The sequence below is a fragment of the Musca domestica genome, unplaced genomic scaffold, assembly GCF_030504385.1.
Source record: "Musca domestica strain aabys unplaced genomic scaffold, Musca_domestica.polishedcontigs.V.1.1 22, whole genome shotgun sequence".
NCBI classification, from domain to species: domain Eukaryota; kingdom Metazoa; phylum Arthropoda; class Insecta; order Diptera; family Muscidae; genus Musca; species Musca domestica.
Genome location: NW_026712262.1, coordinates 2,628,051 through 2,654,738, shown reverse-complemented (window position 1 = coordinate 2,654,738; position 26,688 = coordinate 2,628,051). Strand labels below are relative to the sequence as shown.

The 26,688-nt window shown below is 36.4% G+C and overlaps 1 protein-coding gene across 2 annotated transcripts; it reads left to right on the top strand.

The window, feature by feature from the left end:
- The first annotated feature begins 2,385 nt into the window (after nt 1-2,385).
- Nucleotides 2,386-25,854, top strand: LOC101888834 (transcriptional activator cubitus interruptus). 2 transcript variants are annotated; one of them, XM_011294779.3, is made up of 8 exons: nt 2,386-3,354; nt 3,591-3,864; nt 3,959-4,402; nt 15,266-15,681; nt 15,779-16,326; nt 21,717-22,241; nt 22,332-22,496; nt 22,678-25,854. In XM_011294779.3, the coding sequence occupies exons 3-8, from the start codon at nt 4,380-4,382 to the stop codon at nt 25,177-25,179; spliced, it is 4,179 nt and encodes a 1,392-aa protein (XP_011293081.2). In that variant the 5' UTR covers nt 2,386-3,354; nt 3,591-3,864; nt 3,959-4,379; the 3' UTR covers nt 25,180-25,854. The 2 variants fall into 2 exon arrangements, with proteins under 2 accessions (XP_011293081.2, XP_011293080.2); XM_011294778.3 differs by having other exon boundaries at nt 15,749-16,326.
- Nucleotides 25,855-26,688: the final 834 nt, after the last annotated feature.

Here is a 26,688-nt window from a genome sequence, read left to right as displayed (position 1 = left end):
ACCATTGCTTTCCTTAATATACATGTTAATTCTGAATCACAATAACACTTTGCGCAAAGAATGTGGAGGGGACATCCAGTACATTGGCCTTTAAATCTGTGCGGGATCAATAATTCACTTGTTTTTATTCTATGGCAACCCATATCATAGCAGCGTTGCCATAACCTAAAAACCATTATTAAAATTTCATCTTTGCATAATGGCTCAATTAAGGACTGGCTTACACAACACCCACACACGCACAACATCCCATTATTAGTTGTGTGTGTATCGCTTGTTTACGTTCGCTGAATTATAAGTTAGTTTCTAATTCCACAAAAAAACACGAATATATTTCTGAAGCTTACGTATCTTACACATTTTATAGATGAGCGGCAAATGGAAAAACAAATTAATTTTAATTTCGGGATCCAGAACGAAGTGATTGAATCAGTGAAATTGTTTAAGAATTTTTAGTTCATTGAAGTTCAGATGCTTGGTTTTTGTTATCTTTTTTTTGTTTCAGTATGGTAACATCTTAATGTGGTATTGCCATCTGTAGGAAGATATAAAAGAAGAACAACAACAAATAGTAAAGTGCGTTGCGTTTTTATTTTTAGTCATAATGGCTTAATTAATGTTGGCTCAAAATACCATCACAGACCAACTATAAAAATAGGGTTGCCATGTCCCATGAACAGTCACATGACTGCGATTGATTTTCTTTAATAAAATTTATTTATAAATTTTAAATATTTACGTATGACAAGTGACATATTTACAAAATAATATATTATCTACTGTTTTCGACGTTCCATATCTTAGGAAGACGGATGTAGTTTTCTTTTTATTTGGCTTAATCGCATGAAAATGGAGATTATATACCCTTCATAAAGAAATTTGAATACGTTTTATATGAAGTCAGTCTTTAAGGTCGGAGTTACCCAACCAACAAATTAATCGTAGTTATTTAAAATCTAGTACGGCCGGGGCCGAAGAAAAAATATAAAAGTATCTGAATTCAAATGTGTTCCACTTTAAACTATACATATCAGTAAGACCGTTTGGATAATGCTGGTAAACTTTTCAAAAAACTATAATGTGGGTGAGCCCGTTGTTTGGGGGCCATGCCAAAACGGAATCCTCTATAGACAATTTAATACTTCAAGGATTGTCATTTCCCAAAGCTACTTAAATACCAAATTTGAACGAATTTCGTAGGTAATGTGACTAGGGTTATTAAAATACCGAATATCACTGGGTATATATGGACATATGTGCGAGCTAGAACTCATTTAGACAAATCGGTGGAAAAAAAATGTGGCACAAATTATCAAATGAATATCCGGAGGTAACATTATGTGGGCGCTATACGAAAAGGCCTATACATGCTATGTTCCGCCACAGGAGCTAGAGCTCATTATGAACTACAAATACAGTTTTTGGACAAATCTGCGGAAGAATGTGGCAAAAATCATCAAAATACCGAATATTGTGAGGTTCCGCAATATGAGGGCTATACCAAAACGTAGACCTATTTATACTATATTCCGCCACCGGAGCTTGAACCCATTTCGAACTGCAAATACCGATTTTTAGACAAATCCGTGAAAGAATGCGGCGAAAATCATCAAAATACCGATTATTGGGAGGGTACAGTTATATGGCGACTATACCAAAACGTGGACCGTTGTATCTCATTTTCATTACCAACCATCCTAGACATAATACAAATTCTTCTGCTAAATTTTAAAGCTCTACTTTTATTTATGTGGGCTGTATCGTGATTTCAACAGACAGACGGACATCGTTAAATCGATTTACAATTTTATGCGTGTCATGAATATATAACTTATGGGGTCTACGACGAATATTTTGGGATGGGAACGGAATGACAAAGTTAATATACCCTCCCTTTCAAGGTGCAGGGCATAAAAAGAAGATAAGATGTGTAAATATTATTAGATAGATAATAATGTACAAAATACAACAAAAATTAATTTTTCCTTTGTTATTGACATTTTTTACATGTTTGGCCTGTCGCAGAACATGCCGGAATGTAAAAATGTTATTACGAGATTCAATTGTCCCTTTATGATATTGAAAAAAGTTGTAAAACTTGTAGATTCTGGTAGGTTCTGCAACAGGGCATCTTTAAATTTTAATTCTTTAAAACTTTTCCATTGAAAACAATGTTGTTTGTGTAAAATGCGCTTAAAGACGCACAAGTCTTATAAAATTATGATTTTTCATCAACATAAACACTGTTTCTTTAATTGTTAGTTGTTGTAATTCATGCATACACCTTCACATCTACCAGCCGGCACTTCATTTCGTTTTTCATTTATGCATAGCAGACTGTAAAATGTAAATGTACTGTATTCATTTTCTAGATATCTCCTTTGTTTCATTTGTCCTTTTTTACATCTACCTGCAATGTGCCATTTTATTTTGTGCACATTGGCAACCCTACAAAAGAAGAAGCACGAAAAAATGTAAACAGGTTTATTTCGACGATCTTTGAATATCCTCCGTCACGTCACGCCTTCATTTCTTCTCTAGCTGGTTGGATAGTAGTAGCTGGTGGATGCCAAAGAGCCTAAATTACAGATGAGATGACGTCCCTCTCTCAAGGTTGATAATTGGATGCCAGAAAATGTTTTAATTAGTTCAGATGAAATGAAGAAAACAAAACTGGTTATAAAGAGAGCGCAACACCGGAGAGGGTAAAGAAACTGGCCACACCAACGAAAAGAAAAAAAATATGGAAGATTCATAACAAAACATACTCTCACTCCGATGGCAGGCAGGCAGGCAGCAGTCAGAAAGAGCGAGCGCACAACATTCAGCGTAGATCATTGTGTGTACCAGCCAAGAAGAGAGCGCGACGAAACATCTTTATAATGCTGCGATGACATCTCTCTAACACTCAATTATCTTCTGTATACCTACACACAACAACATATTAGTGTTGTTTTTTTATAGCCGATATAATTAAGCCATCACAAAAAGCGTTCAGAGCGTCTATTGCCCGCCGTGTATACATACATTCATACAGACCGTCAGTATTTTCTATTGTTTTTGATCAGCTGCAATTATTTACATCCAAAGAAATCATGGCTACATGCCTGTTCACACTCCAGCCATTTAGTTTTGGAATAATTGTGCGCAAAATTCTAAACCAAAAGAAACTCAAAAAAAAAAAGAAGTTCGGTCTTTGGTCATCGTCCAACGGAGACTACAAGATAAGTTCATTAACGCCGACAGCACTCTATCAAATTACACGCCACAACACGGTCGGACAGACAGGAGCAGCAGCAGACGAAACGGAAGACATGATCATCGGCAGCCGCAGCAGCCTACAGCAGATGAAAGGTAATCAAATAATAATGTGTAACATGCGTGTACCACAGAAGAAAAAAATCAAAATCACGAAAAAAACTTACAAAATATTATTATACATACAAGTCGAGCTGCGGCGGCGGCAATAACAACAACAACAATAATAACATATTTGTTTAAGCACCAGCTCTACATGTGAATGTTTGGAAGTCGTTCGTTTTTTTTATAGTTTTCATTCTTGTTTTTGTTAATTATTCCCAACTCTAAAGCGTATGTATGTGATAAACGCCGTGGCGGTGACAACGAGAGCAAAGTGAGATCGTATCGATTGTTTCTTTGAAATTGAAGTTTCCACATAGATCGCCACCATCATCATCATCAACATCAACACCCCTTCCAACAACTTCCATATCTCAATTAATGTGGATTTCTTTTTAACGCTGGCGGCCATCTGAACTGAACAAACCAAAAGATTCCTAGTTACCAAAATCAAAAGCAAAACGCGCTCTCTTTTTCCAAAAGAAAAAAGAAACAAACTTGAAGGTGAGGCAATATATCCTGTAAAAAAAAATTGTGAAAGTGTATTGATGTCGTCGTCGTTTCTTTTATGTATTGGCTACTGGACATACTCCGAAAGAATGAAAAACTACTCTATTTTATGGCTGTTGTGTGGATAGCAGACTGAATATTTGGAGCATCATCATCGTTTAAGTGGTTAACTCAACTCAAGGATTAGTTAGTAAGAATACAAAAAAAAAAAGTATACCTACCTAGCACCTCTGGAAACATACATAGATAATAGAGTTACCTATATATTTGGAAAACACGTCTCAAACGGAATATTATTGGATAGCCGAGAAACAAAACTGTGAACGCCTTGTTGGGCCATTCCAACTATTTGGATATACTGTGATCGTCCTCTTCCTCCTTCCTTAAAGGTAAAAGACAAATTTGCAAGATTGCTCCTAAAATTCTATTGGTAGCTATTTTGCTAGTTTTTTGCTTGACTTGTGTGTGTTTATTTAGGCTAAAGAAGACATTGGCAAGATTTCTTCATCATGGCAGATCAATATCAATGGCCGTAAGTATATTCAGTTTATTTCCTTATTTATATCGTACAAAACTCCATTTCATAAAATTATATAGAATTTTATTCATCATCTAGCTATTTGATTATAATTTGTAATTATTAATAACCATTATACTTCCAAGATATAACTATTATGAATTGAAGTATTGTACATTTTTCTAATTTATTTACAAATTGTCAATAATAAGGTCTTTGATTTAATTGTAAATCGTAGGTTAATAGTGATTCCTTTACACTTCTTTAAAAATGATAATCCAAAACAAATAGGGCTTAAATTCTTCTAAAAGTCCGAATGGATTGGCTTAACTTGTTTAACCATACACAGAAACTGGGGCTGGATTCTCGTTCTATGAAAATATAAATGAAAAATATTTTCTATATATTTTTTTTTCATTTTGACATTTAACATAGAGCAAGAATTGAGCCCTGGTAGAAATACCAGGTAGCAACATAGGCTAAAATTAAACAAAGCAACTTTTTGGAAACTGATATGTCAAAGTTGTAGTCAGGGCGAATTGATTTGAAGTACAAAATTTGGGCATGGTAGAATACCAGGTAGCACATAGGCGAAAATTACAACAAAGCAACTTTTTTGGAAACTTGATATGTCAAAGTTGTAGTCAGGGCGAATTGATTTGAAGTACAAAATTTGGGGCAATTATTTGTCCAATCAAAATATTGAATTAAAAATTTTCAAAATTGTGTTTTTTTCTATTACAAAAGCAATATTCAAAACTTCCACATCGATTGAAAGTAATGCTGAAGCCGCTGCATCTTGGTTTGTTTATAGCACGTTCAATACAACATTTTTGAAAATCACATAGACTGGAAATGGAGTAATTGTAGTCTCCAGCGCGCCAACGAAGGACATTTGCGATAATAGATGTCCAATCGTTGTTATCTCTTCATCATCCTTACACAGCATGCAGTCTTGGTAACGTTGGCAACGTTGATTTCATATTCAACAGCGATAATGTTCTTTAAAGGAAATATCCGGAAAATTATTTTTGATGCTTAAAATTAGGTTTTGTGGTGGTTCTGGGGTGTACCCTTTTTTCTTTTGCTACATCGTCAGCTTTCTCGCTGTAGTGACATGCTACCTAAAAGGTACTTTAGGGTATATTTACTCCTCAGGCTTACTTAAGATTTGGATCAAGATTGCAGAAGATACAGGGGGGCTGAGTCTACTCTGAGTTCAGGCATATTATTGCTCACTATGAAATGTATAGCAGACAGGAAGTCTTTTAAGCATAGATAACTTTAATACATTCGAACAATTTGAAATAAAAAAATTATCTCAATATTTAATCACACCCCCAAAAATTGCCATATTTTGTTCCCCAAACCAATCCAATATGCTTTGGAATCATTCACATTTCACTGTTGAAGCCCTATAGTGTATAACATAGTTGAAAATCCGTACAAATAAGATGATGAAATTCCATGTATCGGTTTATTTACTAAATGAAATTGATTCCCTGTTTCACTTATTTCAAATATCCACGAATTTTAGATCTCCATATTACCTATGCCTACCATATGTTGAATATACACTTTTTCCCTCATACTCTATAAAAACGTAAAATCTCGATTTTCTATCAATAGCATTGTTAAAGTTTGAAATCATGCAACAATTTTCTTATGTGTAAATGAAGGCGAATTCAAATTACAACAATTTTTTGACATATCAAATTGATACCAGCTGGCCTGAAAGGGTTACCTTGTAATTCTACCATGGCTCTAGGTATTCATAGCCTGACATCGGTTTCTCAGTAATTCAAATAGACTTTTCACAGGTCTTTAAAACTTTACCCAATTTTTTTGATTAAAGTAGATAAAACAAGTAAAACAATAAGTTCAGTCGGGCCGAACGTTTAATACCCTCCACAATTGGGTAAAGAAACCATTTTATAAAAAAGTATCTGATTCAAACGGATAATGCAGTTAAACTTTTCAAAAAAGTGGGTGAAGCCTTTACAGCGGGCCATACCAGAACGGGAACCTTATAGACAATTTATACTTCAAGCATTGTCATCTACCAAATCTTCTTAAATACCAAATTTGAAACAAATTCGTGGGTAAAGGTGACTGGGATTATTAAAATACCGAATATCGGTCGGTGCGTTTTAGGAAAACGTGGACCTAAATCTTCAATGTTTCGCCCACTGCACCTAGAACCCATTATGACTTACAAATACCAAGTTTTAGACAAATCCGTCAAAAAAAATGTGGAAAAAATCATGAAAATACCGAAAATGGGGAGGTGTCGTTATATGGGGCTATACAACAACGTGGACCTATACATACAATATTTTGCCACCGGAGCTAGAATTCATTATGACCTACAAATACCAATTTTTAGACAAAAAAGTGAAAAAATGGGAGCCATATGAAAATGTGGACCTATTAATACAATGTTTCGCCTCCGGAGCTAGAACCCATTATGACCTACAAATAGCAATATTCCAATCCGTGGAAAAATGTGGCAAAAATCATCAAAATATCAAATATCGGGAGGTACCCTTATATGGGGGCTATACAAAATAGGTAGACCTATGCATACAATGTTTCGCCACCGGAGCTAGAACCCATTATGACCTACAAATAGCAATTTTTAGACAAATCCGTGGAAAATGTGGCAAAAATCATCAAAATACCGAATATCGGGAGGTACCGTTATGTGGCGGCTATACCAAAACGTGGAACAATATATCTCATTTTCAATACCAACCATCCTAGACACAATACAAATTGTTGTGCCAAATTTTAAAGCTCAGCGTCAAATAATGTGGACTGTATCGTGATTTCAACAGTCCGTCTGTCGTTAAATCGACTTAGAATTTTATGCTGACCATGAATATTTATACTTTATGAGGTCTACGACGAATATTTCGGGAAGTTACAAACGGAATGACAATGTTAATATGCCCTCCTTTTCAAGGTGGAGGAGTATGGTGATGTTAAATAGCAAATATATGACCCATATCTAGGGATACCTGGATTATCGTCTGAACACTTAAATTACAGTTGCTTGAATAAAACATTTGGATTTGTGATGATATTGGAATAATGAAGACAACATTTGAACCGCATGTTTCGGTTTGGAAGCTTGATAATTTCTTGTAGAGAATTTATTTATCGATAGATATATTTTTCCTGACTAGGCAACTATAATTGTTTCCAGAAAGTCGTAGCTTTGTATTCGAACCGATGCAAAACCCTTTAATGATGGAATATTGGAAGTTTAAAAAATGTCTTCCAGAACACTTGCACCACCGTAATTCTGAAATGTTAACCTTCAGCCGACCTCTTGGGTGAGTCCATCAGCAGATCCATGAATAAAAATTGTCAAACAATTTCAGGTGTTTCTGAACAAAGCAGGATCATCACCAAATTTGACTTATTTGTTTCTAGGCTCAATTTGGTCGTAAGTGCCAAATTCCATCCCATTTGGGCTAATATTACACGTATGGTACATAATAAAAGACAAATCGGATGAAGATATATATGGGAGCTTTATCCAAATCTGAACCGATCTCGATAAAATCGGACTAAGATATATATGAGTTCTATATCTTCAATTTCAATAGGGTTTCTTGGGCCAAACAAATGACTTATGCAAAATTTCATCTGGATCGGGCAATAAATGTGACCTGTACTTTGTTTACAAAAATACATTGACAGACAGCCGGACGGGCATGCAGATCATCAAAAGAAACTATGGTCTACCTCGTTTCCTTTTGCCTCTTACAAATGCACAAAGACATAATACCTGACCACCTTGTGGTGTAGGGTATAAATATCAATATTCATTATCTCCAATTTTTGGGAGAGATAAGGCATGCAGCGCTCTCATCTAAAATTCCATATACACTTCGTTTGAAGATGTATCTGATTGATATTGGCCCATTTTCAGTGAACATTTAAACGTTATCCTTTGTCATAACATATTCACACCTAGCTACTGTATTCGTTGGTAGGCTCATTACAGTGCTGGAGGTCCCCTCTCCTTTTAGATGGCATTAAACGTTTTGATTTTTCATTTTAAAATCTTCCCTCATAGCTTTTGCACTACAAAATCTTAAAAAAATGTGGAGGCCTACCCAAATGGCATTTACTTTACAAACATCGTTCTTGTCACCATTTGTAAATGTGACCACATTTGTGGTTGACAATATTTGTGGTTAAAGGGATACATAAATGGCCTTTTTTATGGGAAATTAAAGAACCTTAAATAGACACACATTCGAAACACTTTCAATTCCAATAGGTGTTGAACAAACATAATTTACTTACTCATGTCGCATTACTCTCAGAATATTAAATTCTATGGAAATAATGCAAATTGTTACAGTTTGTTTGTATGTCACAATATTGAAATTTGCCCAACTGATGTTTTGTATTCATCTTGATACGTGCTTCATAACCACAACATTGTGGTTTATCCCAAAGTGTGCTTATAATTGCATCTTTGAGTTGTAGTGTACAGGAAAAGGGTTGAAATGAAACGAACAATGATGGGGATGCAATGTTATTGAAGAATGCCAAGTGATTTGATATCTGATGAGGCGGAAGTGATTGTCTTGTGCAAATCATTAAGATTATCAAATTATCTACATAAAATAGTTACAGCTTCTTCACACAGGGAAACGGTTTTGGAAGGCGGAAAAGGATACTAATTCGTTCTACGAACGAATCGAGATTAACAACATAGGGAGTAACTATTATAAAGTGTCAATTTTCTAGTAGTTTTGCCCAGCAACGTTTCATTATAAATATTTATAAAAACCCTTAGCTATAACTCGTCAATGAGCAAAAAGTAGGATTTAGATTATGCTCATTCCACACATATATAAAATAAATAACTTTTGCGATTTAGGTTTATTTTTTACTGGTCATCTAGCCATTTTTGTTGAAAGAAGTGGCACGAGAGAGCTCTAGACGAGTTATCGACTTCAACGTCAATTGAATCGGATCCCCGTTTTGCCATCTGATTTGCTGCATCATTACCTGGAATATTGCAATGACCTGCAACCCAACAGAACTTTATGAATATCCTGGGGTTTACAGAGCTTCCCTACACTCCAAAAACTGCCATAGATTTGATGTTAAAATAATTTAACGCCCTAATTTCGCTTGACCATCGGCGTGTATAGTTAACTGAACGTTAACTTCACTGTTCTTGTTTGCCAGTAGATCTATGACTTTTTTAATCGCAAAGATTTCTGCCGTTCTAAAGTTTGTAGGATTTGCTAATATTTAGGCTTTCATAGAAGATCCCAGCACCCGTGCCACATTCCATCTCAGAACCGTCAGTATAGTCCCTGTCAAGTGGTGATATATAATCACTGTTTTTGACTATGCATTTAGTACAATCCATACGACCTAATATCACCGAGTGTCCAAAGGATTGACTGTGTCATTGTTTCAGTCCACCTTATCGTAGGACACAACTGATTGCCTGTTCCTCTACGTAAAGACTCAACAGACCTAAGCGAAGTAATGTCTAGTAGGCCTGATGTTTGCTCTTAAGTGCAGCTGTAATCAATAGCGATGGGGCTCTTAGAACTTTATCAATACTTCGTTTGTAGGATAACTTATCTAAAAAGTGTCACCTAACTAGAGCTTCATAGGTTAGGGGCGAACAATTGGCTCATATATCTACTTGATTATATTCGGTTTAAAACCCCAAATATTATCTAAAATGTTCTTGCAAGAATATAGTAGGATGAAGACACTCTTCGCGCGCTCATTAGTATTTCTCTTTCTGTTAAACGTTGGTCGAGAAAAGTACCGAGGTATTTGGCTTCTGAGGAGAGGGTTAAAGTGACTTCCTCTATCATTGATGGTGAGAATTCAGGGTATTTACGTTTTCCGGTGAAGAGCACTATGACACAGTGTGGTGCCAATCTAACAAAAAACCATTATTGTGTCTAGGATGGTAGATATTGAAAATGAGATATATCGGTCCACGTTTTGGTATAACCGCCATGTAACGGTACCTCCCTTTATTCGGTATTTTGATGATTTTTGCCACACTTTTCCACGAATTTGTCTAAAAATTGGTATTTGTAGGTCATAATGTATACTAGCTCCGGTGATGAAACATTATATATGCAGGTCCACGTTTTTGTATAGCACCCCTATAACGCCACCCCCCGATATTCAGTATTTTGATGATTTTTGCCACATTTTATACGGATTTGTCTAAAGATTGGCATTTGTAGATCATAATGTGTTCTAGCTCCGGTAGCAGAACATTTTTAGATTTATATCCACGTTTTTCTATAGCGCACATATAACGATACCCACCTAATCACATTTACCCACGAAATTGTTTCAAATGTGGTATTTAAGAAGATTAGGTGAATGACAATCCTTGAAGTATAAAATTGCTTATATACATATACCTATATAAGCTTATATCCCATTTTGGTGTAGTCCTCATATAACGGCCTCACCCACTTTAGGGTTTTTTTTTTAAGTTTAACAGCATTATCCAAACGGTCTTACTGGTTTTTTTAGTATAAAGTGGAACAAATTTGAATTCAGATACTTTTATAAAAAATGGTTTTCTTTACCCAATGGTGGAGGTATTAAAAGTTCTCCCCGGCCGAACTTAATGTTGTTTTACTTGTTTTTTATAGATCAAAAAAAGAAATGCATTCGAGACACTGCATCCAGATTAATTAATTTTGTAGTGTTTCGTTCCTGCAGTGTTTCCCATAATCATTCGTACGAAATGACACAGTGATTAGTATTCGTCTATTAAGCTCCGTTGGGTTCCAGGTCATTGCAACATTTTTGGCAATGAAGTAGCCAGATGAATTGGAAAACCCGAGTCATTCGCTTCATCAACTTTGCTCCACTTCTTCCGGGTGATATTGATTGGGATTGTATGAATTAAATATGTGTAGGGTCTGTACGAAAATGATCAACAACTGCCAAATATTCATTACCGGGCGCGGAAATATAATAGTCGCTAGAGGTGGGAATACAATAAGCGCTTATCTGGCTGGCTTAAGTCATCGGCGGGCTTCTTCGGGAATGAACAAAGGAGCCTAGGACCAAAATCGAACTAAGTCAACCTGAAACTCCTTTGTTCATCTACGAAGAAGCCAGCCAAATATGCGCTTTATGTATTTCCACACTAAGACTTACTCCATAACATTTTGTTTAATTTTTTTTTCATTTTAATTCACCGTAATTTGGTCGTAACCTGAAAGAAAAGTTTGGGGAATCTTACTATTGATTAGGCTGTGAAATTGAATGTGAAAGAAGAACACCCAACAGACAACATTGTGTTTTGAATCTTTTCATTTGTTTTTTTGAATTCTAAAAATTTAACGGAAACGTTTTTCATTTCTTCTAATTTTAATATATACCGTGTGGATATTATTTGTGTAAAAACGTTTCTATAAATTAACAAAAACGCTAAATAAATATTTCATTAATGTAAAGTGTAAAGCGGAAAAAATTGATTTTGAACATCTTCATTTTATGGCTTTCTGAACAATCGTTATGTCCCCATTGGCTACATATACATATGGCGAAATAGAGAATTATATGCTCTGTCCCAGAACCTGCAAGTTTTGTTTTGATATCATAAAGGGAAAATCGGTTATCGTAGTAAAAACTTTTACATTCTTGAAGTTGTGGAACATACAAATAATTATTTATAAGAGAAAACACCTATAGCAATAAAATTTACAGCAAATTAAAAAGGTTTTAAAACGATTCAAAAATTCATTCCAAGTGTGAAAAGTCTAATCAAAACCAATAATAGCTGTGGGTAGAATCTACCAAATGTTGCTTTGAGAGTGCTATACATTTCGGAACTAGACATAAAAGCACACATCCATTTAGTGTAGTTTTAACTTCTTTTAAACACACGTTAAACCTTTTTTTCTATTTATACTCAGATTTCATTACTGCCTACTGAATTGATTTCCTATCGAAATTTGAGCCCATTCTCATTCATTTGCATAAAATCTGTAGTCACGGAAAAACAAATAATCAAAGCCATCCCTTGATAGAGATATTATGAATCTGGTCGAACGTAATTATGTTATAAATATTAACATAAATTTAATATAAAATTATGATAATTTTATTCAATATATACACGTTCATAAATCGAACCAATATAAAACAACTAACTGTAACACCAACAGTGTTGGATAGCGCCCAGATGAAGTGGAAAAAAAAAGAAACGTATTATCGAATAACCTGTTGCGAAGAAGTCATTAACAAAGTGATCAAACCCTGATAGATTTTGTTACTTTGTTAAAATATGATGGCGCCATAATTGCGATTTTAAATAAAGATTAATTAAAATTGCTTGAATAGCAGCAAGAGGAATTTTTGTATTTTGAAGAGTTTTTTTGAGATTATATATAAATCTAAAGAGGGCGGATAAATCATTTTTGGCCTTCAATTCTAGTTCCATGACAATGTGAAATTAAAGCTTTTTAAAAAAAGGAAATGCCAAATTAGAAATTTTACAAAGAGACTATTTTTCATTTCCTCTTTTCATAGAACAAGAATCCAGACCCTGATTAAAGAAATGAAAATATGTAGAAGTTCATCAATGCCATTATTTTTACATTCTTGCCGGAGAATATCATCATCAACAATTCAGACTCAGGGAAAAATGGAAGTCGAATGGTAGTGTTGCATCAAATTCGATTATTGGGTTAAGTTGAGGGACAGTTACTCCACTCCAAGACCGTCCTATCTATTATGTTCGTTACAGGGAAGTGAACTTTAAAAGTAATACATAAACAAAGATTGTAAGAGCAAAGTTTGTACAGACAATTTTACGATTAGATGGGAAAACAGTTTTAGAAGTGTCCATTTGTTGTCAATTGAGATAGAATTCTTATTCATTTCAGTGTCATAGTCAGTTTAAGGATTTTTGATGGTTCCTCATCGGAGAAGTAGCTTGAATTTTGGTTTCATATCTCTCCCGACACTGTAAATACTCGATCACATCCCCGCCCTCGAAAAGCCGGCAAATGTTGGACACTACAATTATTGGACATTACAAAAACGGACCAAGTGGTTACCACAAGCCTGGTTGCGTAAGAGTGGAGAGAGGGTATAAACCCTACTTTTCTTGGAGAGGAAAGGCCAATTTGCTTTCGTGTCGTCTTTCTGAAGTGTTTCCTTTAACCATTCGGAGTAAATGACACAGCAATTAATATTCGTCAATCAAGCTCTGTTGTTTTATACCCTCCACCATGCTATGGAGGGTATATTAGCTTTGTCATTCCGTTTGTAAGTCCTCGAAATATTCATGATAGACCCTACAAAGTATATATTCTGCATCAGCGTAAAATTCTAAGACGATTTAGCAACTTCCGTCTGTCTGTTGTGATTACGCTATATTTCGAACGAATTTAGATAAGTTCGTAAATGGGTCATGTTGGTCTACGTCTTCGTATAGCCCACATGTAACGGTACCTCCCGATATTCGGTATTTTCATGATTTTTGCGACATTACAGGGTTAAGTAAAAAAAAATTGCAACCAAGTCAAAGGCCATAATTTTTTTTTAAATTTATTGAATGAAAGCAAAAAATGTCGGAAATAGCATCACATTTTAGAATAAGTTTATATTTGTTCGAATTGTTCACCTTTGGCACGAATTGAGGCCTTCAAACGGCCAATTAAACCGTCACACGCTGCCCGAATGTTGCTCTGCAGTATTTTGGCCCATTCCGGGCGAAGCGCTTGCTTGATGTGGTCGACACTTTAATATAATTTAGTGCCAACCTTGCTTTCCAAAATACTCCAGACAGTTCAACGGATTGGTATCCGGAGATGGAGATTTTAGTGGCCATTGGAAATGAAGCGATTAACTTAATTTTGTAACCATTCTTGCGTGGCGCGTGCTGAGTGCGATGATGCTGAGTCCTGTTGGAATGTCTGTCATTTCTGCTGATGTTGCTGTTTTCTTCCGTCCACTTCCTTGACGTCGGGCTACGCTACCAGTATCACGGTAACGAGCGATGGTACGAGACACAAAAGATTTATTCACATTTAAATGCTGGAGTGTCTAACGATAGCCATTTGTGGTTGAATTCCATCGCGACTATAGTCATGGATAGACTAGTCATGTATGAGTGATAGAAAAAGAAGTTTAGGGGGTCTTCAATCTTATAGGATTATTTAATGATTTTTTCTATTTTCCGCTTACAGAGATAGCAGAATTTAATATTACTCCTCCACTCACTGGGCATTGTCGCAGTGGCCTATGATTACGTTTTATAACTTGTGAATCAATGCCTAGTGGGATCTTGCAGAAAAAACTTTACTTTAGATAGCCCATATTTCTATAAATATTTCCAAAAAAATCTGAATTGACTTTGGTAGAAACCTTGCCATAATTAGAAAATTGTTTTGAGAATAGCTACAGAAAATTAAATTAATTTTTAAAAATTTTCTGTTACTTTCACACCGTGGAAGTGGCGAAAAAAGGTTTTCATTTATATACGCATTATTAATGTATCAAAATAATTTTATTCTTATTGTAGTTTTGGTACTAACATAATACACATATACATAATATTAAAATAAAAAAACTAACTAAACAATAATTCTAAGTCATAAAATAATTTGTATATATAATTTTTTTAAACACTTGAACACACAATCAGAAAAAAACACGTTTGAAAGATTCCTGTTCATAAAATGGTTCATACACGACTGAAATATTTTTAATTATTTTTTTTAAACATATGCAAAAACCGAACATTTTACAAAAAAAAAAAAGAAAAAAAAACCAACAAATATATTAAAAAATAACCCTTCTTTTTTATTTACTTGCATTCCCCTCTCCCACCAATTAAAGGTACACCGATTTGCAACATTTAACATCGAGAAGAGCGGCCGCTGTCGCTGCCTCACAATTTCTTTCGCCATTATATTCAGTTATGAACTGTTGCAATAATGGTAACGAGCCAAGCTTTGGAGCCATGCCACCGCCATTACACATTACAAGCACCAGCCGCAATCGCGAACATGGCGGACGCGATTCACCGAACAGTAGTGCTGTTACAAGTACAACTGCTGCACCCAACGCCGAACCACCCAAATCCTATGGATGCGACTCGTCGTCGCCGGAAATGAAACAGCAAGCCATTACATCTGATGCAAAAGTGCAAAACTCAGTACAGTGCCATGAAATGCCGGCCGCCTATAGAATTCCCGGCTACATTGAACATTTATACTCATTACAGTGTTTAAGTCCCAATGCTTCCCTGCACGGTAAGTAGCGATACGTGTGTGTTGTTCGCGCCATGACCTTTGTAATGTATTTCTCTTTAAATAATAGATAAATTTTCCCAAAAACATTTTCACATAGCCGGACTAAGTATGAATTCCAGTGATTATTTAAGATCCTGCAACATGGGTTCGGTTCGTGAACTACATCCAGCGATAGCCGTTAATCTCTCAGCAGCCAACAATGGCTATAACTTTGGCCTCAAGAACAAGAGTATTAACTCCCATTCGTTTATAGCTTCGCGCAAGCGTGCCTTATCATCATCACCGTATTCCGAGGCCTTCGATATAAATTCAATGATTCGTTTCTCACCGAATTCCCTGGCAGCAGCCATGGGCGGCCCCTGTCCTGGCCCGAATATGCCCAATGCATGTTATGGTCATTTATCGGCAAGTAATTTTAGTCCCATTCACTCAGCCATGGCACCTCATTTACAACAATTGCAAGCTCACTTATTGAGGGTTAGCGCCGGTTTGCTACATCCTCTATCATCGGCCCACCAAGTAGCTCCACCCAATATGCTGCCCATGGATCAGAAGCAAATGATTAATCCCAAAACAGATATTCCACCTGTCGCCACAACGCCCGTCAAGGAAGAGTTCAGTGAAAAGGAAACAAATGGAAAAGTGGTAAGTGGGAAAATTTTTAATTCTATTTCGGATATTATTTGTTTTTAAGGAAAAAAAAAAAAACGTCAAGCCTATGAATTTAATTAAGTTGTTCACCTTAATTGTAAGATAAGGTAGATGTATATAAAATTTGTCATTCTTTTTACAACACTCCCAAAAATCATTTCTGGCCACCTGAAATGTCTGCAAAGTAGATGTATTAAGAAGGCAGAAATATGATGTTGGAGTGGCCTTTTAAAATGTCAACTACAATTCTTAGTATTAGCTTTTTAAGTGGGAAAATGGAATAGTTGCTTTCGAGATTGATGTCTCTCTAAGAAAACTTCCTTGCAATCAAGAATAATTTATACTTCGTGCCTACTAAACTACTTCTAAGTTTCTAAACAGTTCATCTATTTTCTCGATTCCAATATTCCAATGTTCTAAGTTAAACAGACACGGGTGCTGATTTCTTACTCTATTAGGATTCTACGAAAAGATGTTGTTCTTTTATATTCAGAGTACCGATTGTATTCCTTAATTCCAGATCGTCTCAACGTCTCAAAAAGAAAATAACTCTTCTGCTGCTGTGAAGCCTCGTTACTTCTATTCTCTTCTTTTCAAAATTACATTTTCTTAACAATTCTGACGCCTTGGCATCCTCACACCCTCTTCTTTGACAATGTCCTCCGAAACGAACAATGGCTCTTATTCTAGTTTTTCTGACGTGATGATGTTCTTAATCTGGACAACGCGTTAATAAGACTGTTTAGGATTTTATTCCAATTCAAATATAGAATGACTTTTCTTTGTCTGGTGAGAAGAACCCACGGATAATACTTTGAACCAATCCTCGACCCGAGACGACAAGAAATGCATTTTCTACCCAGGCGCCTCAACAAATATTAGGTTTAGTTACCGAGTCCTTGCCCTTGTACGAAGGGTATGTCATGGTCGACATCAGTTCCTTCACAAGACTATGACACATGGAAGAGAATTTAATAAACTCCACCCTCAGTCAATAAAGCTAGAAGTGCAAAATTTACCTCCAACTAAAGAAAAATTACCATAAGATCGGACTCGGACAGCGATACAGCATCGTCTGCTACCACTAGCAGGACGAAGCGGAAACGAAGATTTGGAGAATATATTGATTTGATTCTTAACCTGATTAACGATAGTGTTAAAAGACAGTAACAAGCAATCCCCATATGTATATGCTGGCAGATGATGGCAACTGGAAACTAAGGTATCTAGGGCCGTCTGGGCAACAACACGACGATCTAAGAATCGTTGTCGGCAAATTGACTGGCCACTGCAGTATCAGATATCTGACCTATAGATGCGAAAACGGTGGTTTCGACTACTGTAGAGTATATTAGGATTAGGATGAGACGATTAAACATCTACCATGCAGATGTGCCACGCCGTTAAGTAAAATTAATAGGTTATGTGGTAGGTAGAAGATAGAACTCTTACGTTCTTCTCAGACGTAGATCCCATCATCATCCACAATGTTGCTTTTGCCATCGTAGAACTAGATATCTTTCCTATCCCTGAAAATTGCCTCGCTTGAAGTGCTTCTTGGATGCCTTGTGATCCAAATCCCATTAATAGGCTCATTAAAGTAAGTATTTTAGATGCAATAGTATCCTCGGATATTAAAATAGATAAAGACTCATAAGCATAAACAATGGACATTCCACAGCTCACAATTTTTTAAGCTATACTATATTCACTTTAAGCCAAATTTATTGGGTTTCTAAAAAATTTGCAACGCCATGGTGTTTTATACAATGACCAGCGAGTCCATATTTTTTCATAATGTATTCTTTAGAAATCAATTTTCCTGGTTTTAACATATCTATGTAGTACGTAGAAATAAGGAATTCGGATTCATCAATGTTTGCACACAAATTAGGCTTGTTTTAGCCTGTAGTCGTTTTTTATTTTCATTATTTTAAGCAAATTTGTTTCAAATATTACATTTTCAATGTAAATTAGTCAGAATCTTTTCCCTATTAAATGCTCCTTCATGTAAAATATTTTAAATACATCTGCCCTTTTATTTGTTTCTTAAACTCAAACCTCTCAATTTCGGTATAAATGTGGGCGTTTTCTTCGAAAATTAAGACATTTTAGCATCACACAGACTCAGGTAGACAACGTACCCTTTTATTTTTATCGAAATCCAATCGATTGCTTCCGAAGCAAACATTCGAAACATTTGCGGGTAATATTTGCTACAAAACCTTTCCAACCTTTTTTCCCAACAAAAAGGTACACGCTTTTGCTTGCGTGATGTATGCGGACCCTTGATTGTGCGGTCACAAATTAAGCAATTCGAAGATGTTTCAAGAAAATGTGTAAATTAAGACGTGAATGAATTTTTTTGGGGACATTTATTTTAGCTTGCGATGTGGTTTATTAAACATTATTATATTTAACCAAAGCTGACTATAAGATATTAAATCAGATCATAAAAGGAATTTGCTGTAATGGTTAATTATGGATGATGACGTTTTTTCCGAGAAAAAAATGTCTTATATAATTTTCTTTAGAAAAATATCATCACTTATAAGAAATTATTTCAATGACTTCCTTTCATGATATTAAATTAAACACTTGAACAATTTAGAGATATACTTAATGACTTTATGGACGCTTAAGCCAATTGTATTGAATTTTAGTCAGGAATGGGTCTATTTCCAATATTTTCTTCAATGATTGAATTGAAGTGTTTGCTCATCAAACATCGTTACATTTTTCCTAGCCAGAGGCTGTCTTCCGACAATTTGTCTTTGGTATGATTTAGGAGAGAAATTTGAAACACAGTCTTCTTGCAGAACTCCTCGTTCTTTCCCATATGCCAACATGTATAACAAGAAAGATTTAAATTAATTAACCGGTTGAAAAGAAATCTCTGTTCCTTTAATACATTAACAAGTCCTTACCGGCCAACGTCTTGAGGACACTTTTCCTACTTTTTATTTTATTGCAAGAAGCGGTAGCTTTCGAGAGTGACGTAAGAAGGATACGCAGAATTTTAGAGTAGTTACTGATTGGAATTTGTTTGCATTTGAACTTCTTTGAACTTCTACACGTCCAACGGCTTAGAAGGGTCATTAAGTTTTGTTGGGTTCCAGGACATAACAGCATAGGGTCCGAGGTGGGTCCCTGTCGATTGGCCAGCGATTGATTAGACTGTTAAAACTCTGATAGGCTATTATATCACCTGTTTCGAAAAGTCTCTCATCGAACGAAGAAACTGGTAGAAGATGGCCGACTGCAGCGTATCTAAGGCCATCTTGCCGTTAATTTCAAAAAGAAGTCAAACTCCCTGTTATCGCTTAGCAGGTCCGATGATAAGAATGGTGGTATCCATACTGACTGGACTCTGCAGTATCAAATATATTAGCTCTGAATGGGAAAAAAGTGGTCTGACTACTTTAGACTATGTGAAGATAAGAAAGAGGTAGAGACAATTGAACACCTACTATTCAGATGTCCCAAGATGTCAAAGAAAACACAAAAGTTATGTGGTAGGTGAGAGATAAAAACTCTAACGTCCCTGGCTAGCAAAACACATCTTTCTGGCTTCTATATCTTTCCTTTTACCAACACTTTAGGCTTTCCAGCATGAACGATAGGTCGAGAATCCTCGATTTATACGTATGGATAATTCAGTAGTGGGAACTGCTTCTTCTTCCCCTGAGAACAGTAGTGCCTTAAATGTTTTTACTACTGGACCTGTGCTTTTTAACCCTTCTTCCACATTTGCATAACTTTATTAGCTGGACAACTAGATTGCTGTGTTCATTCTAAGTCTTCTCTGTTTCCAACTCCAAATTAAACAAGTAAAAATCCTGTAGGTTCGGCCGGGTCGAACTTTGAATACCCTCCACCATTTGGAACGAATTTGGCAATTTTCAAAAAAATAAAATCCGTTAAAAAATCTTAAAAATACCGAATGTAGCCGTAATATTAGGGCCTATACGACGACGTGGACCTGCATTATCAAAATACGGAATATAGGGAGGTACAATTATATGGGCGCTATAGCAAAATGTGGACCTGCACCTGCAGACAATCTTCTGTCATAGGCTGTCCATCCATTATCCATTACGAACTTCAAATACCAAATGTTAAAGAAATCCGGTGATTAATGTCGCTAAAATCATCAAAATACCGAATATGGCGAGGTGCCGTTATATGGGGGCTATAAGAAGATGTGAACCTGCACATACAGTTTTTTTGTCATAGGCTGTAGTATCCATTACAAACTTCAAATACTAAATTTGGAACAAATTTGGACCTACATGGTCCATTTTCAATACCAAATACCAATACCAAAAGTCCTGCAGACATAATGTACATTTGAGTAAAATTTTATCAACCTACTTCATATCGTTCGGAAGTTAGAGTAATTCCCACAGACGGACGGACTTAGCAAAATCGACATAGAATTTTATGCTGATCAGGAATAAATATACTTGTAGGGTCTAAAATTTATATTCCGAGTTGTTACAAACGGAATGACAAACTTAATATACCCTCCATACTGTGGTGGAGGGTATAAAACGCAGGTGACTGGTTTATATGAAATCGATAGTTACTTTGGGGAAAATTTTATAGGTTTACCAGGGCTTTTCAAAAGTTGCAGCGCATCGTGTGGGCCGGTGCCAGAAGTTAGATTCTTTCACCGTTGTTCATCGGTGGATGTCGGATTATCTGCGTAGTCAGTATATTCTCTAAATTCTTCCCCTACTTCTATGATTGAGTCAGTGCGTTTTTAACACCCAGAGACCTCGGCCTGCGAAATCCATGATAACGTTTATACTCGTTGCAAAAATCACAAACAGAAATAAGTATGTGGTCACAGTTTAATTTGAGTTGGGCTCCGAGACTGAGAATATCAAAAATTGTAGGATGACCAAATTTCAATTTATTTAATTCTGGTTTTGGTGGTAATCGGGTAGCCCGAGGCGTCATGCCGACTTAGGCACATAATATGTCGGTCTTGCTTTGTAAGTCATTACACTCTGAGGTCGAGAGAAAAGTGAGAATTTGAGATATAATTTATTCAGATTATACCACAAGGAACCCTGGTATACTTCAAAATAGTTATCATCAAGAAAAGGTACCAACGTTCAGAAAAGACAATTTAAATTCACCTAATTTCTTATTACAACAGATTAAATAATTGACTTAACAATGTTTTTTGTTTTTGTTCAAAAGTCGATTTACAATTGAGGGTAAACCCATCAAAATAACTGTATATCTACTTATATTTTTAAAATTATAAACCTATTCCCACAATGAAAACATTTAATTAATGTGCAACTTATTTCCCGTTGATTGATTTAATTTCAAATCTCTGCTCTTTTTTTCTTTTTTTTTCTTTAATGCAGCATCACATTGAGGAGCAGCCACCACGACACGCTGTGGAACCAATTTCCTCATCATGCAGTGATGTAACACTACAGGAGGCAGACAGCGCTTCGGCTGTGGAAAACAAAAAGACAAGAAAATGTTATACGAAATTTTCCGGTCAATGCCATGAAAACAAAACGAGTAAACCTCCAAGCGAACCATCGCCCAATGTAACACCGCATAGCGTGAGTGGCGGTGGTGGTGGTGGCGGTAGCAGTAGTGGCGGCGGTGGTGGTGGCTATGATTGTGCCGATACAACAGATCTTAAAGATGAACCATTGGATTTCGAGGAAACCAATTGCCATTGGAAAGATTGCGAAATCGAATTCGGTAACCTGGAAGACTTGGTGCGACACATTAACAATCACCACATACAAAATAACAAGAAAACATTTGTATGCCGTTGGGAAAACTGTTCCCGAGGTGAAAAACCATTTAAGGCCCAATATATGCTGGTGGTGCATATGCGTCGCCACACCGGTGAGAAGCCACACAAATGTACGGTAGGTGTCTTTTTTTTGTTTGGAAACCATTTAATTGAACACAGATTTTTGCACTTATTACCATTTTTTTTAATTTTGATCAACTTTTAGTTTGAGGGTTGCGGCAAGGCTTATTCACGTTTGGAAAATTTAAAAACTCACTTGAGATCACACACTGGAGAAAAGCCGTACACCTGCGAATATCCCGGTTGCACTAAAGCATTTAGCAATGCCAGTGATCGAGCTAAACATCAAAACCGCACACATAGCAATGAGGTAAGAAGAAGTACACTCAAGAGTAATGTTTTGCTCGCTGGCATGGAAACCACAAGCCAATGGCTGCAGAGCAAATAACTCAGTACATCTTGACACAAATAAACAGAAGATCTGCAATTGTTATGGATGGTGCCCAGTCTAACTCTCTTTCTCTCTCTTTGTTCTCGTTTTTATTTTCCAGAAACCATACATCTGCAATGCTCCGGGCTGTTTGAAACGCTACACCGATCCCAGTTCGTTGAGGAAACATGTTAAGAGTGTACATGGTGCCGAGTTTTATGCCAATAAAAGACATAAAGGTTTCAATGATGGTGGCGGTGGTGGAGGCGACGACAAATCGAACGACAAGAATGGCAATATTCGTGAATATTTCCAGGGCAACGGCAGCTCATCGGCCAGTCAAAGCATTAAGAAGGAATACAGTTTGAGTGCTTCACCCAAAGCCCATATACGTGGTATATTCCAGAATCCCATGATGCGCACAGCGGCTGTGGCCGAGATAGATGGTGACAATGATTGGTCCACTGGCATGGGCGTAGGTGGTGGCTATGATTATGGCAATAGCAACAGTGATTTTATGACAAACGATGAAAGCTACTGGGCAACGTATGCCGACAATGTAGACGTTTCGGAATTGCCACCTGTCTTGAGGACAATGGTTACCGGTGGTGGGCCCTCACCACTGGCCATCGACAGTTCACCACAGCGTATAAGACCGCGATTACAGGCCAAGCCAATGATTTCACCAAACATGGGCATTGGCATGAGGGAACTCAATCAACGTATTACCGAACTGAAAATGGAAACAAATATCGACGATACAACCACCAATGTTGGTGGGCCATGTGGGCCTGCGAAACAATTCTCCGAACTGGATGCCACAACCATACGCAGGGATAGTCAAAATTCCAATACCAGCAGTTATTATTGCAGCATGAATAGTCGACGCAGCAGTCAGTGTTCGCATCAGTCTTCTATGTCTACCCTGCGGCCACATTCCTCATTTAATACGGGCGGATCGCTTTACGATCCCATTTCGCCGGGTTGTTCAAGGCGTTCAAGTCAAATGTATAACATGAATGCCGGTCCCATGAATCCCATACAGGAAAGTGTTGATGTCCTCAATGTGGGCATCAACAGCAACAGTAATTTCCGCAATGACCTCAGTCATCCGTTTGTATTCAACCGGGATAGAGGTGGCAATATACCACCTCCACCGTCGTCACACTTAATTTCAAAGCATTTGCATCAGTTACAGTGTTCCTTGTTGTCCTCCACCTATTTACGGCAATTGCGTCAAAATGGTCGTTACTCCATACCGAATATTTTGCGTTTTTCTTCGGGTTTGCCGGAGAAGAATCGCCTGTTGGATCGACGTTTCTCGGAGTCGAATCGTAAACCCTTGAAGCTGATTATGTCCTGTCCCTCGACATTTACATATTCTCTATTGGCATCTCAGTTGGTCAAGGCCATTGAACAGGTTAACAAATCTCGTTCGGCGGAAGCAAAGGAATTGATGGAAGTGTCTTTGGATCATCATCCCAATGAGAAGATTAACCTAAACGAAGTGGATGAAAATGAGTTTATTGAAAACAAATTACTAGTCCTACCAGACGAAATGTTGCAATATCTAAATCAGGTGGCCAATCATCATCGCCAACAGCAGCAGCAGCAACAACAACAATATCATCAGCAACAGCAACAGGAACGACGTAATAACACTGAGACTGCTGAAGGTTACAATTCCAATGGCAATCAGCAGAATCGTTTTATGCAGCAAATGCAAAGTAGTGCAATGATGCCACCACCACCCAACCCCCCACCATCGCATGCATCGGCGACGACAACAACCACAAACCAGCGCAGCAATAATTACGATATCTATTCGTATGACCACTATATGCGTTATCCCCAATACTACGATTGTGCCAATAACTACTATCACCAGTATCATCAGATGAATAATATGAATCAGGCCAAGCGGAATAGCTGTTCTGGCCAGTTGCCAGCCCAAAGTAATTGTGGTGCTGCTGCGACTGCTACCCCGGCGCCGTCTCAAGTACATCCATCAACTAATGTTGATCCAGTGGATAGTTCCATGACAAGTTTAGTCGATTGGCGTTTGAGTACAACTGGTGTGGAAGCTGCAGCTAACAACCAAGCGGCTGCTGCTGCAACTGGAGTGCCACACGAAATCCAATGTAATGATATTTCCCAATCACAAATGTCACCTGCAATAGTTGGCAACAGCAATCATCCGGGGGGCACTACAAATGCCGCCTACAATCAATACACCAGTATTTCTTCAACTACCTTCAATGAGAGCAATACCACCCCTTCATATTCGAATAATAATAACAATGGTTCCAGTGGATCCGTAATGACTGAATCTTATCAACGTACCTTGGAATATGTTCAAAATTGCCAGAGTTGGTTGAAATCGACCGGCAACAGCAGCAGCAACAACACTAAAGAGGGTCCCAACGAGGCGGCACTATATTGTGATGACTTCAATAATCCATCGAACGCCGCCGGAGCAACCATCGCCCCCGCCGTACCCATGGTCACGAGCCAAACCAACATTACAAGCTGTACTTATCCCACCAATAATATGGTCATAAATGACATGAACTCATCGCTTACTTCGCTTTTCGAGGAAGATCTATGCTTCAAATTGATTTGAAAACAAAATTCGTATTACCTTAATTTATAAACAAAAACAAACTGCATAGTATAAGGAGCATCCATCATAAAAAACATAATTATATACAAGAAGATCAAGAAGCCCATATACGCATATATATACATACATATTCATACACACATTACATATTCATACATACATAATGAATCTCTATTTTTTTATATACGATCTTACGTCTTCCGTACACCACAAAAAATTATTTCTTATTTTATTTACAAAAAACTATTTTTTACGATATATATTTGTTTAAAAGAAAATGCTTTATATTTACAACTACATATTTCAATAGAGGTATATATTTTTTGTATACTTTTCGCAGAAAAAGTACGTTAAGATAAGCCGCCTCAACAAATTGTGTAAATCTCTGTGTGCCTTTCAGAAAAGAAACAAAAAACTCAAATGAAATCAAAACAAAATACAAATTGTTTTGTCTCTTAAGAATACTCAAAAACGAAAAACGAAAAAAATGAGAAATTTAACAATATTTAAATTGTTTTCATTTTCGCAATAATTCATCATATAAAATTAAATCATTTTTTTACAACAACACATTTTTACTTAAAATACAATTTTTACCACCGTTTTTTAAATATAACTTATATATTTTGAAGTTTACAAAAGAAAATACAAAATACAATTGTAAGCATTTTAAAATTGTTTTTCTTTTATTAATTCTTATTTTTGTTTGGAACTCTGTGATTGAGGTTTATTACAAATTTATTACTAGGCCAGCCTATTGTAATAACTTTAAAGATGAGAATACATAAAACGCTTTTTTGACTGTCTTAAGTCATCGGCTGGCTTCTTTGGAAAATAACAAAGGAGGGTAGGCCAAAATGGAACTAAGTCAACTTAAAACTTCTTTGTTCCTCTATGATGAAGCCAGCCATTGTAAAGCTAAAAGAGCACCATAAAGTCTCCTCTCCCCTTTAAATGACAGGAATCAGTATAGCCGTATTCATAACTTTGGGTGGTATCAACCAGGTAGATAAATTGTCACACATTCCTGGATCGGCTCCAAGTGACTTAAAGGAAGGAGACATGTTGTCTAGAAACGTTAGTTATCAAATGATAATTTTCCCCGTACAGTTGTGGTAATGAAAATGTTAAAAATTTTCAAAAATAAGATTTATACAAGATGTATACCCTCAGCCAATGTTTGATTATTTAAATATATTTTGATATATGTTATAGCATGTTTCCATTGAAAACCGAACAACGTTGTTCGCTCTCAGAATTAGGTACACGAATTAACCCGTTCATACGGCACGATTCGTAATTCATAGTAAAATAATTCCTTTTTTCAAAAATTTTGTTTGTTGATTTTAATGGGAAATTAAACTAAAATACATTAAATTCTCACTAATATGAGTAGAAGAAATTATTGTTTTTCTCCCAAAGATTTATTATATCATTAATTTTATAATTTTCATTCACGTTTTCAACTTTTTGTGTAAATGTTGACATTTTGAACATATTTTTGTATTT